At 43.3% G+C, this 16,963-nt stretch overlaps 1 protein-coding gene across 1 annotated transcript in view; it reads right to left on the bottom strand.

The window, feature by feature from the left end:
• PDE6G (phosphodiesterase 6G) overlaps window positions 1-16,963 on the bottom strand; it is a 275,741-nt gene that overhangs the window by 15,056 nt on the left and 243,722 nt on the right. The window contains exon 3 of the mRNA XM_086928787.1: window positions 5,675-5,715. Within this exon, the coding sequence (XP_086784913.1) occupies window positions 5,675-5,715 (41 nt within the window). The remainder of the gene's footprint in view (window positions 1-5,674; window positions 5,716-16,963) is intronic.

Genomic DNA, 16,963 nt, shown 5'->3' with positions numbered 1-16,963 from the left:
TAGAATTTCCAACTTTGGGTCACCCAGTACCAGAGCACGAGGAAACCATCCTTCGTTTGGAATTGTTGGAATATGCTATTAGAGCCGCTGGAACACGAATCATCGTAGATACCTAAAAGACTTTGTAAATAAGCCAGAGAGAGAAAATAACCTAGCGCCTAGTGGAAGAAGAAGAAAATTAGTGACATTTCATTTAGTGGACGGAGAAGGGCTAGGGTTGTCTGTTGTTGAAATTAAAGAGACTGAATTGCAAAAAGACTTTATCAGCTTCCAAGTGTGGTTAACAGACTGAGAAAGCGAAATGAAAGCAGAGTGAAGAAATCAAAAGAGACTTTTCAGAAAGAAACTATACTGTTTGATAACATGGAGGCCGGTGGTCCGAATCGCAAGGCGAAATGCATAGTAGGTACACTTATAGCAGTAGTGATTTCCCTTATAGTCATAGTAGTTACTGTATCATACATAGTGGGACATGCGAGTATAACAAAGGCAACGGATGTAAAGCCTGTAGCGACATCGAAACCTGCTGTTGCTGGTAAAAAGGAGGAGGACAATGCAATTCAGGAGAAAGCGTTGCTGGCAGCATAGGCCCGTAGGTTACATGTAGATGAGTCACAGGGCAATTTTAAAACCAATGCTTATGCCAAACTGTTATATGAATACATTGACGTCATGGAGGCCAAGGATTGCTATGTCTGCATGCAATTGCCGGCTTCTGTAGATGAAGGCATTCGGTATCATCATCTTCCATTGACTTATGGTATTACATGTAGTTTATTGCTTAGTATATTTTATGGACGAGATGGTTTTGAGTATTATTTCTCGAATTATGATTCAGTATTACCAGAAGTCCCGAACTATAAACAGATGAACAAATGGGACTATTACAAGAAGGAAGATAGATTGGCGAAATTCTTCCTTCCTTGGGATACACTGGATACTTCATATGCACGCAGAAACAATCTAACTTGCAAGGTATCAGAGATTGAGAAGAAGTTTATAGGGCAAGTTGGTGACCGTTACAGAAGGCAAAAGATTCTGAAAATGTCAGGACAGTGGAAAACAGATTGGACCGAGGAGGAGAAGGCCCACAAAAGGAAGGGTAGTAATGGTCCAATAGCTTTAGATCGAACACAGAAAGGGAAATTATGCCTACACAGAAGCAAAACTTACTATGAGAGTGTGTTTGTAGGTGAAGTTAGTTGTGAACATGCTTTTCGATTAGAATACTACACAAAGGATTTCTTAAAGGGAATGCAAGTGATTCCTAATGTATATTTTGTATGTGGAAGAAATGCCTACGTGAAACTGCCTGACAATTGGTATGGTTCATGTTATTTGGCAATTGTTTTCCCCAAAATATATCATGCAAAGGATTTAGAGATCATAGAGGGAAAAGCCTCAGCAAGGGGGAGAAGAGACGTAGGTGATGCTGAGGTAGTTGGAGATGTATTTGGGGCTATGTTTCCTCTTTTAGGATTGATACTTAATGATGTCAAGATCAGGAGACTGGCTACAGTTGTAGACAGATTGTCTGCAAGTACTGCAAGATCACTAATGCTGGTAGAAGGGGAGATGCAATCGATAAGGGCAATGGTTCTTCAGAACCGTCTTGCTTTAGACGTTCTGCTAGCGAAAGAGGGCGGAGTCTGTAAGGCTCTGAAGGTCCAGGAATGCTGCACTTACATTCCAGACAACTCAAAACCTCTTGAGAAGGGCATACAGAATATTACAAAGATACACCAAGAGATTGAGGACCTAACGGGAGTAAATGTCTGGGAAAAAGTAGGTCATGGGATGGGTAAAGTTGGAGGTTGGTTTGCCAATCTCGGGAAGAGTTTTGTCTGGTATATTCTGAAGCCTATCATCATAATTGTGATTTCCATAATCATATTGTGGGGTTTAGTGAGACTGTACAAATGGTATAGGTCGAACAGATTGCAAAGGTCTATGAGAGAACAGGAGCAGAGGTTAGCTGCTATGCAAGATCATCAGTATAGGAGTCTGAGGGCTCTAGAGACGATAAAAAGAGGGAGCCTTGCAACAAGTTCTGTTTGACCCATTCAAATTGGTGTACTAGTGATGACCCCTGGAGGTCATCAAAGGGGGGAACTGAGAGAGCGCAATTTGAATGAAATGTATGAATACGCCATATTTACAACCCAGTTGCGTAAAGTTAACTAAGGTAACTAGAGATATGAGAATATGTATCCGCATTTACTCACGATTGCTTTGTTAGATACAGAGAGCACATATAGAGTGTGGGCTAATATAGAAATGTGTGGAAATGTTTAGAAATGTTAGATGTGTTAATCAGGTTCCATGTTATGTAGCTGCTAAATGAAGAAGGATGTAAAATGCAAAATGAAGAAACGTGCAGACCACATGGCACTGTATAAGAACGAAATGTACCATTGCATCTTTCACGTAACATGGATTCAATATTATTCAATGATTTTGCTTATATGTTAAAGGCTATGTTTATAGAAGTGTTTTGTATAACCAGAGTGTGGTGTGTTAGTATATTATTTTAAGTTTAGAAATAATGGTTCACAGGGTGCAGGCTACTGCATGTAATTTAGTAGGCCCGGAGAGATAAAGGGTCTTCTTTGATCTGCACGTGTTAGTTAAAAGTCAAGCCTCGTTAAAATAAATTGCCAATGCTGGTCGAAGTTTTATGGCCTAGCCTGATAAGGGGAGCCTGGAATTTGGGGCCCTGCTTCGAAGTGTCTGTTTGCAGGTGCGAGGGGGGTACCAATCAAGAGCTTGATGAATAGAGCTCTGTTCGAGGAGATAGGCTCGGGTCCGGAGGAGTCTACTGGAATATCATGGGGGTACCAGCACGCTGGAGACGGAGCCTGGGAAGCAAGGTCAACTTTAACAGACGGCCCAAGAAGTGAAACTATGGAAAAAACCAGAATCGAGACCACGTGAATTGTGTACGTGGTGGGCGTCTCAGAGGGGCGTTCCACCCATACTGTGATTCTGTATTAGGGACAGTGCCCTGGGGAGGAGGCAGAGCAGATGGCCTGAGGACCCTTAGAGAGCGGATGGGTAGGCAGAAAGGGTACTGCTACAATGCATAGGTTTTTCATCTAAGACTAAGAGAGAGAGATTGAACTTCTTTGGAAGTCAAAACGGCTGACACCTTTTTAGGTAAAGAACTTGCTGACTTGATGTAAATGTAAATGTAAATGTAAGGTGTTTTGTAGCGCGCTCAATTACTGCCGGAGTATCCTGGCGCGAATGACCGCTGGGGAACCCGTCCTGGCTTTCCCTGTGAGATGGTCCCTTGCTGGGTATCTCCAAGGTGAAGCCAGGCATCCCCGGCGTCTGTGGGGGGCCGTTGTAGAGATGAGGCAAGCTTAATGCCCAGAGTTACCGAGTGTGATCACTGCCCAAAGTGGGCACCGAGGCGAGAATTATCAGTCCGCTGACCCTGGTCCGTGACCCTGCCGCGTCGGGAATCGAACCCTGGTCCCGGGCCGTTCTCAGCCTCCGGGTCTGCCGCCTCTAACCAGTGAGCCACACCTGTCATCTAGTCTAGTGTAGGGTCAGTCTAACCTGATTTGTTTCTTTTCTGTAAATGACGCTTAAGATTCATCTTGTGTCGATGATAACTAACTTACTGATTTTTGAATTGGTTTTGGTAGTTTTCTTCTGCCGATTAAGATCTCTCAGAGAGTTCATGTTTATCTTATTACCTGTGTATCTTTTGAACCTTATATTGAGATGTTTGTACCTGCAACTAATTATGGCTTTATAATAAATCTTTAAACTTATCCGTAGTAAGTGGTTCTTTCGAGTTGTGTCAATTTTGGGCTGGTTTGACCTATGTAGGGTTTGCCTTTTACTCAATGACAGTCAACAATCGATCCAAAAGACTTAAGTGAGATAGTAGTTAGGGTGATCTGGTAATCGATCAAAAATCTCACGTTCCCACTCATACCCCACATTAAAAATGCATCCAAAAGCGCCCTTTTCACCCTTCTCCACCTCAAAAAACTTAAACCTTTCATTCCAGCAGAAGATTTCAGACTTGTTGTCCAATCACTGCTACTCTCCAGGATCGACTACGGCAACGCCACTTTGGCTGGCACCCCTAAAATCCACCTTGCCCCAATTAAATCAGTCCTTAACCTTGCTGCTAGACTCATCTCAGATTGCAGAAAATTTGATCACATCTCCCCCATCCTCAAAAATCTCAAATGGCTACCAATAGAAGGAAGATCCACTTACAAAATTGCCTGCATCACTCATAAAGCTCTCCACCAAAACACCCCTTCCTACCTTACAACAAAACTTCAGAAAGCAGGTTGTTCCAGACCCCTGAGAAGCACAAACTCACTTGTTCTGATCCCTCCAAGACTTAAATATCATAAGACCCAATCCTGCGCGTTCTCGGGTAACGCTCCCACAATCTGGAACTCTCTCCCAAAGGATATCCGCTGCAACCCCTCCTACCATCTCTTCAAAAACGAACTTAAAATACTGCTTCTTAACAAATACTGGGGTATCTAATGTCACTGACACTATTCATGTTCAAAGTATCATGATACCTAGCACTACAATAACATCCCTGGTCACTCCTCTCTTTCCTATTATGCTCTCCCTCTCCTCCTCCAATATACTCCTTCCCACTATGTCTCACCTTCGCTCCTCTTCCCTCTCTCCCCCTTCCATCTTTATTTATATACATTTTAAATTTCGATTTCCATGCTTCTCCTCCGCATTAGCCATGTCTGAACTCTCTACCACAATGAAACGCTTTCTTGATTGTTTTTATTCTACCTCATTGTTTGTTTTACACCTTCCTTGTAAAGCGCTCTGATACTCTCGGGTCCAGCAGCGCTATATAAAACCTTTGAAATAAATAAATAAATAAATAAATAAATGAGGCACGAAATTACACACTTCCTTGATAATCCAATTTACCTCTAACCTTTGGTGCTAAATCTAAAGGTAATTCTACTTGCAAACTCTTCATTGAGCATCAGTGTTAGGAGCTGGGATCTCCAGCGCATGTGGCTTCGGCTTTCTTTTGTTTCTGTTTTTACTAGCCTATTTAGGGGTGAAATGTGTTATGAGAAGGATGAACACAAAGGAAAACCCGCCTGAACTAAAACCAGCAGAGTGTGGTGTCTGAACAACCCATCTGAGCTCAACAGAAGCTTAAAATGCTCTGGGTTTAAATGTGAGGAGGCTCTGGCATGAGCACATTGACATCTGACCCTCAACCAGTGCTAGGGGTAGAGAAGAGAGGAAGCAGCGAGGCACTCACTTGTGTCTGTGTACCCCAAGGTGTGTGAGGTATCCATGAATGTACACACCCCACAATAAAGTGCTGTATACATTGAGGCAATGCGGTGTGTGCATGTACTGCTTCCCTATCGCCAATGCTAGACACTCAGCCAGTAAGTCATCTAGACAAGGAGATCTTCCAGTGAGTATTCCTGATGCTGAGGCTTCAAGCTTGGACATATATATTTTTTAACAATAAGCTTTGCACTTTTGATGTAAGGTAGTGAGGCAAGAGTTGTCTGTCTGCAGAAGTTCTGAACATGAGTTGTAGAATGAAGCAGTGGGAAGAGCAAAGGCAAAACGGAGGGGAACAGGAGACTTTTGTTAAGTCGTTTTGAAAAAAAAATACTCTTTATACTGGTAGGTTTTGTACCTGTTCCAAGTCCTTCCATCCCTGGGATATCGTCTCCAAACCTGCAGCAACATGGAAGATAAGACACATATTCAGTCAGTTTTTCTGGACCCGATCAAACAATTGAAAGAATTTTTCAAAGAGCCATCGAAATGAAAATCATAAAATCCTTAAAGACTTGTTTACATTCCATAAAGCGTTTTTTCAATACAATGGGGACAGGAACGCCCACAATTATCTGATAAACAAAGAATGTTTTTCTCGGCACTACAGAGTCACAGGTCTGTCATTAATATCATAGGGGCATATTACCAAGCAATAGCGATAATTATCGCTATTGCTTGGTTAGAGACAATAATTTACCGCTGAGCTGCGGCGATTTTTACCGCAAATAAACCTTGGTATTACCAAGGTTTATCGCAAATGCGATAAAAATCGCCGCAATGCATGAATATCGCTGAAAAGTCAGCGATATTCATGCATTACCGAGCTAATGCTCTTAGCCATGTTATCCACCTCCCATTGGATAACATGGCTAAGAACTGCTCAGGGCAGGTGTTAGCTTTTGGAGATATTCGCGCTTAGCGCGAATATCTCCAAAAGTTGGTAATAGGAGATAGCGATGTTAGCGACTGTTTTCAGTTGCTAACATCTTGGCACGCCCACTTTGCATGTCATTAGTGATAAATATCACTGACATGCAAAGTGGGGCCCAAGATGGTCGCTATCTCCTACTAGCTGTCGCTAACTGGTGTTAGCGACAGCTAGGTAATAGGGAGATCATTTTATCTCCGCTTCCTTGGCTTTTAAAGCCAAAAAAGCGGAGATAAACCCCCTTGATAATATGCCCCTGAATTCCCTGTTCTTTACCTTTTGCTTGGTTGCCTTAGCTTCATCGACCCAAACACCCTTCGTCCAGCCCCCTTTGAAGTCATGCCTGAAAGCGTCTCATTAGTCGTGGGTGGGTGAACCAGGTGGCGTGGGGATTCTCTTGAGTCGATACTCGCAGGTCACTTCCCTTCCCTGGCTGCCTTTCTGTTGATCAGCTCTGACCTACCAACCTCCTGCCAGGGTCTTCTTCCTGGCTCACACTCTCATGCTGTAGAAATCTACTAGCCGCATCCACTGTTTGGTATCTACTCGGGATGCAGCACGTCTAATTAATATCTTTTTCTGTAATCTTAAAAACTTTAAAACATCACCATAGTCTCATATTGTATGTTGGTACCTGATAATGAACACCGTTTTTTTTTGCTATAGTGTGTTTGTTATGTTATGTTAAAAGAACGTGGTATCTCAGCACTTTACAAGAATTAAGACAGGACAACCCATTAAAATAGCAGGTCTTCAAAAGTTTTTAAAAACTGCCAAAGTTGGTAGAAGATTGAATATAGAACGAACGTTTATTCCAGTGAAAGGGGGCCAGGTAAGAAAAAGCTCAACCACCATATCTCAGGGTCCAAATATGGCGGGGAGTATGAATAAAGACCATTTGTAAACCCATCCATTTTCTAAACCACTGAGATGGTATCGAGTCCCCAAACCTTATCTACTGACGTACAATTAAGCGAGCTCAGACAATGATGGTCCTTCCTTCTTATTTTTCCACGGACCATTTCTTATTTACATTTTTTGTCTTTTTCTTCTTCAGTCTCTGATACCTTGTTGATTCTTTCCCTCACTTTTTCTAACCCCGTATCCCATTTTCCTTTCTCTCTTTCTCCCCAGTTTCCATTTTATTTATTTATTTATTCTATGTTTTCTTTAGCTCGAACAAGACACAAAATGTGGGTGTCAGAACGCTTTACATTACAAACACCTTCAAAATCAGGAGATATCCAATTCCTTAACGTCAAGTACATGCATATGTATTCCAATAACATTGGCCTATGCTTACCCTTACACAAACCACATAAAATGAAGAATACCAGAAACCACAAGATTACAGTAAAGCATGCCATATCATAATTCAATTTCAAAATAAGACCACGCCTGAGATCTTAGATATCCACACTGGTTATATCATTGCTAATCTAATCAAATATACCTGTGGATTGACCGAGGTACCTGTCTATAGAAAACATCACTGTTGACAGTCAAAGAGACTAACTGTTTCCAACCTAGCTGAATAAGGCCATTAGAGCTCAATCAATGCCAGTAAACTAATTTGTGAAATGACCAGTTTCTTTTTTCTGCGATTAGCAGGTCTTTAATCCTGATTGCAGTAGCCTACTTGAACAGCTGAATGTAGAGGATAGCCGTGATGACTGCAGATCTCAGAAAAGTCTTAGTAATCCCTGTTGTTCGTTATGTGAGAAAAAGTTACCCATCAGAAAGGACTTAGTGTCTTTTTTGAATCGTGGTGCATTGGTGATTCTTCTAATATTCTGTGGGAGCGAATTCCAAATCCTTGCGGCAGCTCCCATAAACGCTCTATCGTATGTTCTCTTCTTACGGAAGGATGCTGGTTTCAGTAAAACAACATTGGATCTCCCGGAGGGTCTATTGCCTCCAGACAGCGTAATTGTCTGGGCTAGGTAAAGTGGAGTTTTGTGGTGTATTGCCTTGTGTGTAATAAATGCAATCTGTAGCTTTATTGTTGCCTCGTACGGTAGCCAATTGAGCACTTTCAGATGTGGAGCGATGTGGTCAAATTTTTTTGATCCCGTTATAAGTCTAGCTGCTGCATTGAGACAAGCTTTTAGGGGAGATCTTAGGAAGTCCTGATAAAGTTGCGCATCCATACTAAATTCTTGATATGACCAGCGCCAGGACTGCCATTGTAAGATCACCTGGATCAATGAACAGCTTCAATTTTCTGCGGTAACTCAGATGGAAACAGGCGTTTTTTGCCATTTTGTTGAGGTGGCTTCGCATGTTTAATTCTTTATCCAGTGTGATTCCAAGAGACTTAGATGAATCTACTAGAATCGGGGTACCATATAGTGCAGTGATCATCTTGGTCCATTCCTTAATCCTGGTGGATCCTTTGGGAGGGAAGATCAGAAGGAATTCTTTTTTTTGTGAGTTGAGCTTAAGATGATTGCTAGCTAGTCATTCAACGGTTCTCTGTAGTGCTTGGTTCAATATGTTGATCTCTTCTAGTGATGAAATCTTCATATACAGCTGAGTGTTGTCTGCATTCATGTGGAAGGAAATGTTAGCCTGTTGTAATACTTCTGTTAATGGTTCAATGTACAGATTGAATAGTGAAGGGGATAGAGTTGATCATAGTGGAACCCCAATTGGAATCGGAAATGGTGGGGATAACTTGTTGTTCACCAGGAATCTTTGCAATCTGTTCTCTAGGAAGGAATAAAACCATTTCAGGACTGTTCCTGATAAGCCCATCCTATTCTCCAGGTGGTCGAATAATTTAGGATGGTTTACTGTTTCAAATGCAGACGATAGGTCAAGACGATCAGGAGACCAGTTTCATTAAGGTCGAAAGCAAGCAGAGCGTCATCTACTATGTGCAGAATTGCTGTTTCTGTACTGTGATCTGATATGATCTAACGTGTTGACTCAATTGTTGTTGAGCACATTCTTCTAGTACTTTGTCTAGTAAGGGAATGGTTGTTACCGGCCAAAAGTTTTTGGGGTCCGAGGGGTACTCAGTAGATTTTTTAGGTCTAACTGAGCCAGCGCTTGTGATGCTCTACAAGAAATTTAGTGAGTGGCTTTTTGAAAGTGCTACCAGAGGCTTTTGCTGGCCTCAAGCTTGAGTTCACGCACAAGTGCACGCTCGCAGCCACCATGTGGGTTTCTGTCAAGGCCCATTAAGCCTTGCTCTCCCAAGCTCCTCGCTCTGCCCCTCCCACACCACAGAACGCGTCCGTGCCATCACTTTTGCTTTCACGGCCTCGCAGACAATGCTTGATATTGTTTTATACCTGGGCAGGAAAAGACTTCTTCTACAGTAGCAGGCGACATGCATATTAGAAATATTACGGTTTAGTCCTTATGCAGCAGTATATACATAAATCAAATGTTCATACATACATATTCTTGTCACAGGCTCGCTTGGCCTATTGAGAGAATAAATCTTCTCAGCATGCACTCTATCATGTATCTTCTGCACAACTCTGTGGAGCATCCAGAATTTTGCTGATTTTTTTCCTGTCATCTGTTTTCTTTATTCCTATTAGGACTAAACAGAATGGACGGATTCTTGGCGGCGAATTTCACAAATAAAGCATACAAACTGAAAAATCAGATGTCCTCCAAGCTCCGGGCTAGACCAAAGAGGAGGCGGAAGCACGCTCCACTTTTTAGGCGAGGGAAGGGCAAGCTATGGTATAATTGCAAGTTATACAATCCCCCGAATGCCCGCGTGTGGGGCGCTCTGAAATTCTGCATGCGGCTCACCTGCGGTAATAGCAGCTTTGTGCATGTTCCAGACAGCAGGGCAGCAGAAAGTGACATCCGATCCACTTCGAGGGCCCAGCGCGAGGCAGGTGCATAATGGCCTACTAACACCTGAACCTGCTGGCATCATGAACACTTCCTGTCTAATTCTGTGGACAAGAGACACAAAGCTGGCCCTGTAATTATATCCCCCCCTGATCTGCCCATGTACTCGAGTAATTAATACTTCCTCTGCAAGGCAGGGGAATCGTTTAGGTCGCCAGGTTTTTCAGCCATCATTTAGAGAAAATGACCGAGCCACTGTGCGCATTTTTAGCTACAGGTACCTTCTCTTTGTTCCCAGAAACTGAAATTAGATCCTCAGAGCTCTTTTTTTGTGATTAGGGAGATGAAAAGATACAGTGGCTTCCTTCCTGTGCAACAGGCAAGGGTGAGCTGTTGTACCCAACCAGGAAGGTCTGTATGGCCGGCCTAGTTAATGTTACCAGGTGAGCCCATGAATGTGTAGAGAAAGCAGTACTCAAATATTAGACGTTTATTTAATATCCTAATGCATTAATGCATTCAGGAATTTGTTGTATTGAATCCCAAAATTGAACGACTTAGAAGAAACCACTACAGTAAAATGTTTTTTTAAAGAAAACCAGAGACTGGAGCTTCATTTTAGCTACTGTAGGTAGTTGCCTTCTGGCAGCACCTCAAGGGGTGCCATAGTGCAACAAATGTACCAGAAATGGCCTTGAGAGAAGAATGCTGACCTGATAAACAATAATTTTGCCAGGAACTCAGAAATCATTGCACTGGCCCTGGGTAGGAGTATCCTACTCTTGATGAAATAGGATTCATCTGATAACCTTGGGCCTCCTACAAATGCACTGTCAGCAAATAACAAGCATAGGCAAAATGTCTCGCCTTTGTTTAGTTATCTATTACAATATCCTTGGTGCAACAATATCAAGTGTTGCATGGCTAAACACGTATAGGGTGCCATAGGCAAGACCTATTGGCTATGCCAATGTTTGTTTAAGAGAGGGATGACCTGGCCCGTTTTTAAACAGTCAGGAAACGATCCTTGGGCTAGCGATTCATTAATTATCTTAGTCCAATAGGGGATGACCATAAGGTTGATGTGGGCCAACACTTTGCAGGCAGATGGTCATCGTAATGGTTATTTGGTTTTAAAGTTAGCAGGGGCGGTTCCTCCATTAGGGCGGAGGGGCATCACCCCACTGCTTTCTCGCAGTGGGAGAAGCAGAAACATAAAATGGTAAAACTATCATCTGCGAGAAAGCAGAAGTGCCTGGCTGGGGTCGGGCGGTCCTGCTCGAGGGCAGGAGGGGAGTGGCTTACCCACTGTTATGGGCCCTGATTGTTTGGTCGGCCCTCTGGGGCCACCCAAACCAGTCATGCGCACTCTCCCTTTTTCTCTTTGTAGGCTGCAACAGAATGGCTGCGGTGGATTCCACGAACGGGAGCGGGAGTCGGTGAAGTTCAGGTGTTTTTCACAATCCACCCTGCAGAACTCTGCAATTTCATGTTTAAAACAGAAAACGAGCACTAAGCCCCAACTCAACACAGAGGTATCCAGAGCATCCATTTGGGTGGAAATTTCATCCACTCCTTCCTGGCTCTTTCCTAGCTCTTTCCCAGCTGGCACCAGGACAGCGGATACTTGACTGGGAGGAGACAGCAAAATAGCCAGTCTGGAGGCCCCCAGAAGACTGGGCAAGGCGGGACAAGCCCCAAGTGCTTTTTTCCATCCACAGACTCTAAATTACAGTGTTTAGTTACTTTAGTATATAGTCACAGTACAGCCTGCGGGATCCTTATTACTCACTAAGTCCCGGGCCCTTTGTTCCCAGCGGGGCTGCTCTGGAATAAATACTGAGGACATCAAGGTCGCATTAAGAATTCAGGTTCATGCTGCACCATCTCCCAGAGTATGAACAGGCTTGCGACTTCTTGAGATTGGCTTTTGCTGTGCCACCAGGGACAACCAGGTTTTCAGCTAAGGGGGTAAGTACATGTGCTCTGCTGCCTGCTGGTGCATGGGGGCTTCTTGTACTACTTGGTTGAGGGTCGTTGGGGGAGTTCCATGTGCCAAAGCCTTTTTTCACCTCATTTTGTAATCACGCTAATTTGTCAGGGGACAGCAAAAGAAACTTCTTGGCAACTCTCAATACGCAACATCGCTCTAGAAACACTGCTGTAACCCATCTTGATTCCCCAGCTCTGGTTGAAAGGGTCCACAAAACATGTAGGACAAGCAGCAGCCGGGGCAAACCACGCCACAGCCTTGAGGAAAGATTTGGGAATGCTCGCAGAAAATTCTGAGATGGCTACCACAGAGCTTTCCGTGGATCTGGATTCGAGTACCAGCCCCATCCCCATTGTTTCTCCCGTGGCCGGTCCCTCTACTTCTCTAAATCTGGTTGATCCAAAGACGACGGCCCTCTGGTTTGACGCTGGGACTGGGAGATCCAAGGAACTTAAAAAATATCCACTATTTTTTAAAGCTAAATCTGAATTAACATCTGCAGCAGAGGGGGCGGAGAGTGTTCTATCATCAGCTGAACTGCCTCCTGACTCTAGTAGGGATGGACATCTCTGTGATGGCAGTAGTCTTCCTCGACAACCTCCTGCACAACCTTTGCCTTCTCACGGGTGGAGCCCATCTGGATTCCCCATTCCCGAAGACAATCGGCTGGCTGTACTTGATAAGACCGTATCCTCAGTCGCATCGGTAGTGCAATCTGAATCTGGGTTGGAACTGATTCAGGAAAGTTCCTCTCAGGACAATAGATCCTTTAATTTGCCAGAAGTGTCTCCTCAACTTAATTCTGGAGGAGATCAGAGAGCTCAAAACCTCTCAATCTGCAGAAATTGCTGCTATCCACGCCCGCTTCGCTAAAATCGAAGACAACATGGCTCGGGTCCCGGCACGACTTCTTGAGGCAGAGATTAGGATCTCGCAATTGAAGGATCAAGTTTTGATCGTGAATGATAAAGTTGCAGCTTATCAGAGTCAAAAATTGGCAATAAACTGGAGGACTTGGAGAATCACTCTATTTTTTTTTTGTAAATATAATTTTTATTGGCATTCTTATCAAAGTGGAACATCTCGTATCACTGTACAGTAACACTCTGCAATTCCGAAATACAACTCAATCTGTATTATTCATGCCTTTTATGAACTGAACCCCCTTCCCCCCTACAACCCTCCCCACCCCTGTCAGTGCACCTCGCTCAACCTATATTAGAACAATAAACAGGAATACCCTCCTTCCAGTCGTGTGTGTTGTCATATCAACAGGTACAAGGGGGACAGCTTCTACATGCACTTTCCAATCATGCGCTAGAACCTATCCGCAGCAAGGTCGGGTCACCCATCCAGCCTCTAGCCCTATAGCACATACTCCTCATCCCTATAGCACATCCTCCGCTTCATCACTTGAGCCATCCACCGGGAGTTGCAGATCCGTCACCAGTGCCTCCCACGCCCTAGCCACTACCAATGCCTTGTCGTTATCTTGTCGTCTCGCCTGCTGCAACCGGAGAGAGCTCTCAGACCGTGTCCAGCGCAGGAGGCACGCCTTCCACCGCACGTAGCTAGGACCGGTGCGCGACTTCCAATGCATGGTAAGTTCCCGTTTGGCTAGGATTAATCCCAGGTCGTAGAACTTACTAGTGACTTTCGTCCGGGGGTGTGCGGGAACCAGAGCAACAAGCAAACACCCATGTCTACTTCTATCTGCCGGTCCGTGACAGCGTTCAGACAATCAACCACCGCAGTCCAATAAGCCGTCAGTATTGCGCAAGACCAAAACATATGGGCAAAGTCAGCTCCCTCCATGCCGCAATTGGAGAATCACTCTCGACGCTCTAATCTTCGTATCCTCTGTATTCCGCAAGGCCTCGAGGGGCAGCAGACATTACAATGGGTTGAGTCTTTCATAAAAAAAGGTCCTCCCAGAATATAATGGAGATTTGACTCCTATGCGGGCTCATCGGGTGCCTGCGCATCTTCCTCCCAACGCCAAATTCCCACAGACAATCCTTGTTAACTTTGGGGACTACAGGGCCAAGGAGCAAATTCTATCTAAGGCCATAAAGCAGCAACAGTTGACCTCTTTGGAGGTTCCACTTTGAGGTACTTTCCCTGACATGTCTGCCTCCGCAGCTAAAAGGTGGAAAGAGTTTGTTAAAATGTTGCACTTATTCAATGAACAGGGGGCACAGCCAATGATTGCACAAAAGAGCACATTAAAAGTGCTTGCAAAAGGGAGATTCCATGTATTTTGGGGAGTTGGGTAAGTCTGTCAGGAGTGAGCAGGGACAGTGGACTGCTCACCGCAGCTTTTAGGGGAGAGGGGGAGCCACGGAGGTGAAATAGGAAGCATGAGGGAAAAAATAGATCCATTTATAAAATCTAGATTCATCCAATTACTATTCAAAAATCATATTCTGTCAGGGCTAGGGTGAGATTAATCATAGATTCTTCACCCCTTCAGCAAACCTTAGCCTACTTCGTAACCCCTTTAGGAGTATATCGTGCAGTGTGCTAATGGATAAAAAAGAAATCCTAAAGATGGTCTCTTTTAATGTCAACAGTCTTAACAATAAAAAGAAAATGCCGGCCATTGAATCATGGATTAAGACAGAAAATCCGGCTGTTATTTTAATTCAAGAGACCTATATATCGGAGGGGAAGCTAGTAGTTTTCTATGTTTAGGTCCTGGGCAGCCTACTGTGGCTTCTCCTCCTCCTCTACATCACAACGCAGCACAGCGATCTTCTTTGGCACAAAATGTCAAGCCGAGGTGGTTAATTTTGTAAGTGATCAGAGAGGAAGGTGGTGTGGGCGACCTGCAATCTGGGGAATAGACTTTTAACCTTTGCTAGTATTTACGCCCCAGCAGAGGATAATCCTGTACCATATGTAGAGTTTTTTCAAACTCTTATACAAATTCCAGGTGAGGTGATTATAGGGGGAGATTTCAATTTTTTAATGAACCCGTAAATTGATATCTCAGTCATTTCTAAAAAACAATTGAAACCTAAGACCTTTAGAGTTATTCAAAATGATGGGAAAACTTTTAATATAATTGACCCTTGGTGGGTAGAATTTCCGACCAAGATTGCATATACTTGTTTTAGGGTAGATTTCGTACCTCCCCACGTATTGATTTCTTTCTCATATCTAAGACCCTGACTTTTAGATGGCAGAGAATTATTACGAACGGATTCTCGGATCATGCTGTGATCATCCCAGAGTTAGAGTCAGGCAAAAACATCGCTCATTTCAAAAGATGGACTTTAAATAGGCAAACCCGATTGGAAGAAAGCCGGGCGTTACTCTGCAAAAAGATAAAGGAGTTTCTTGCGGGAAATCACAGTACGGCACCTCCTCATATTGTCTGGTACTCTCTTAAGGCATATATTTGTGGACTAGCCATAGGGAAAGATGCTGAAAACTCAAGAAAAGTGAAGGAAAAAAGCAAAACCTAGAGCAGAAGGTGCAAAGGTGCTATGATATCTTTCTTAATAGCACCTCGACCTCAAACCAACGAAAACTTGAATAGGCGAAACGGGATCCTAGCGAAGAGTATTATGTTAAATGTGAATCTTCTCATAGTAATCACAGGCAAAAGGTATATGAAGAGATTAATTATACCAGGAGGTTCCTTGCGTGGCAGGCCAGGGAGCAAGCAGCAAGCAACCAGATCAGTACATTGAGATGCCCTGCAACTGGTATCCACTGTGAAGATCCAGTGGTCATAGGGGATATAATATCACAAAATTACAGGAATATATATGGCCAACAACAGTATATTGATAATGCATCCCTGAACAAATTTCTCAAGACACAGGAAATTTCGGTACACTCTGAGATCGATAAAATTAGAATGATGCGCCCTTTCTACAAAGAAGAACTGGGGAATGTCATAAAACCCCCCGAATGGCAAAGCCTGTGGCCTGGACAGTCTCCTGGCTGAGTTTTTAAAAACCTTTTTGGGGGCCAGTTTAGAATATTTTTTGTTGATTGCTAACTCAATTTTAGATGGCGGTCGAATACCACCTTCATTTTGAAAGGGAATATAGTTCGTTTTTTGAAAAAAGGAAAAGATTGTGAAGACCCTAATTCATATCGCCCTATCACACTTTTAAACTCTGACTATAAAATCATGACTTCACTTTTAGCCAACAGATTCAATGTAATAGCCACGCACCTGATCCATTCCGATCAAAATGGTTTTATCGGAAGGAGACAGCTTGGGACCAACAAGCATTATTTAGCAGAAGCAATGGATTATTTCGAGACCCAAAAGATAACAGCTCTGGTCCTTCTGTTAGACACCGAGAAGGTATTTGACCTCTTGGTCTGGGAGACTTTATTTTGTATCCTTGCAAGTTTTGGTATACCTCCCAAAATTACGGAGCTGATTCAGAGAATGTACCTTAATGCAGAAGCCAAAACTATTGTTAATGCCTCTGAGGCAGTACAAATTAGTGTCAAACGGAGGTCCAAACAAGACGGTCCACTGTCCCCTGTGTTATTGGATTTTTTTATTGAGACCTAGGCCATCGCCTTTCGAAATAATGCAGATATTCGTCCCCCTTTACCAACTATGGGGAAACTAAAATTATATGCGGACGATATCATGCTAATAATTAAAGGGGATAAGGAGTTCCAAGCAAATGTTTTTGAGCAGTTTGAATTGCTTGGCGGATATAAAATTAGCAAAAAGAAAACAGAAATAATCCAGTGTGGATGCAAGCCCAATGTTTTACACGCTGATATTTTGTCCTGTCTAAATTCTAAACCAAAAATATATCTGGGGGTTTATTTTTCGTCACAAATCTCTGAACTGTATGACTTAAATTTCGGCCCGCTTCAGCTGAAAGAACAGGACTTATTCCATTTATGGAACTCGCTCCCGT

This window comes from Lissotriton vulgaris, chromosome 7 (genome assembly GCF_964263255.1).
Source record: "Lissotriton vulgaris chromosome 7, aLisVul1.2, whole genome shotgun sequence".
NCBI classification, from domain to species: domain Eukaryota; kingdom Metazoa; phylum Chordata; class Amphibia; order Caudata; family Salamandridae; genus Lissotriton; species Lissotriton vulgaris.
Note: the sequence above shows the minus strand (reverse complement) of the source record. Positions and strands in the feature narration are given on the sequence as shown.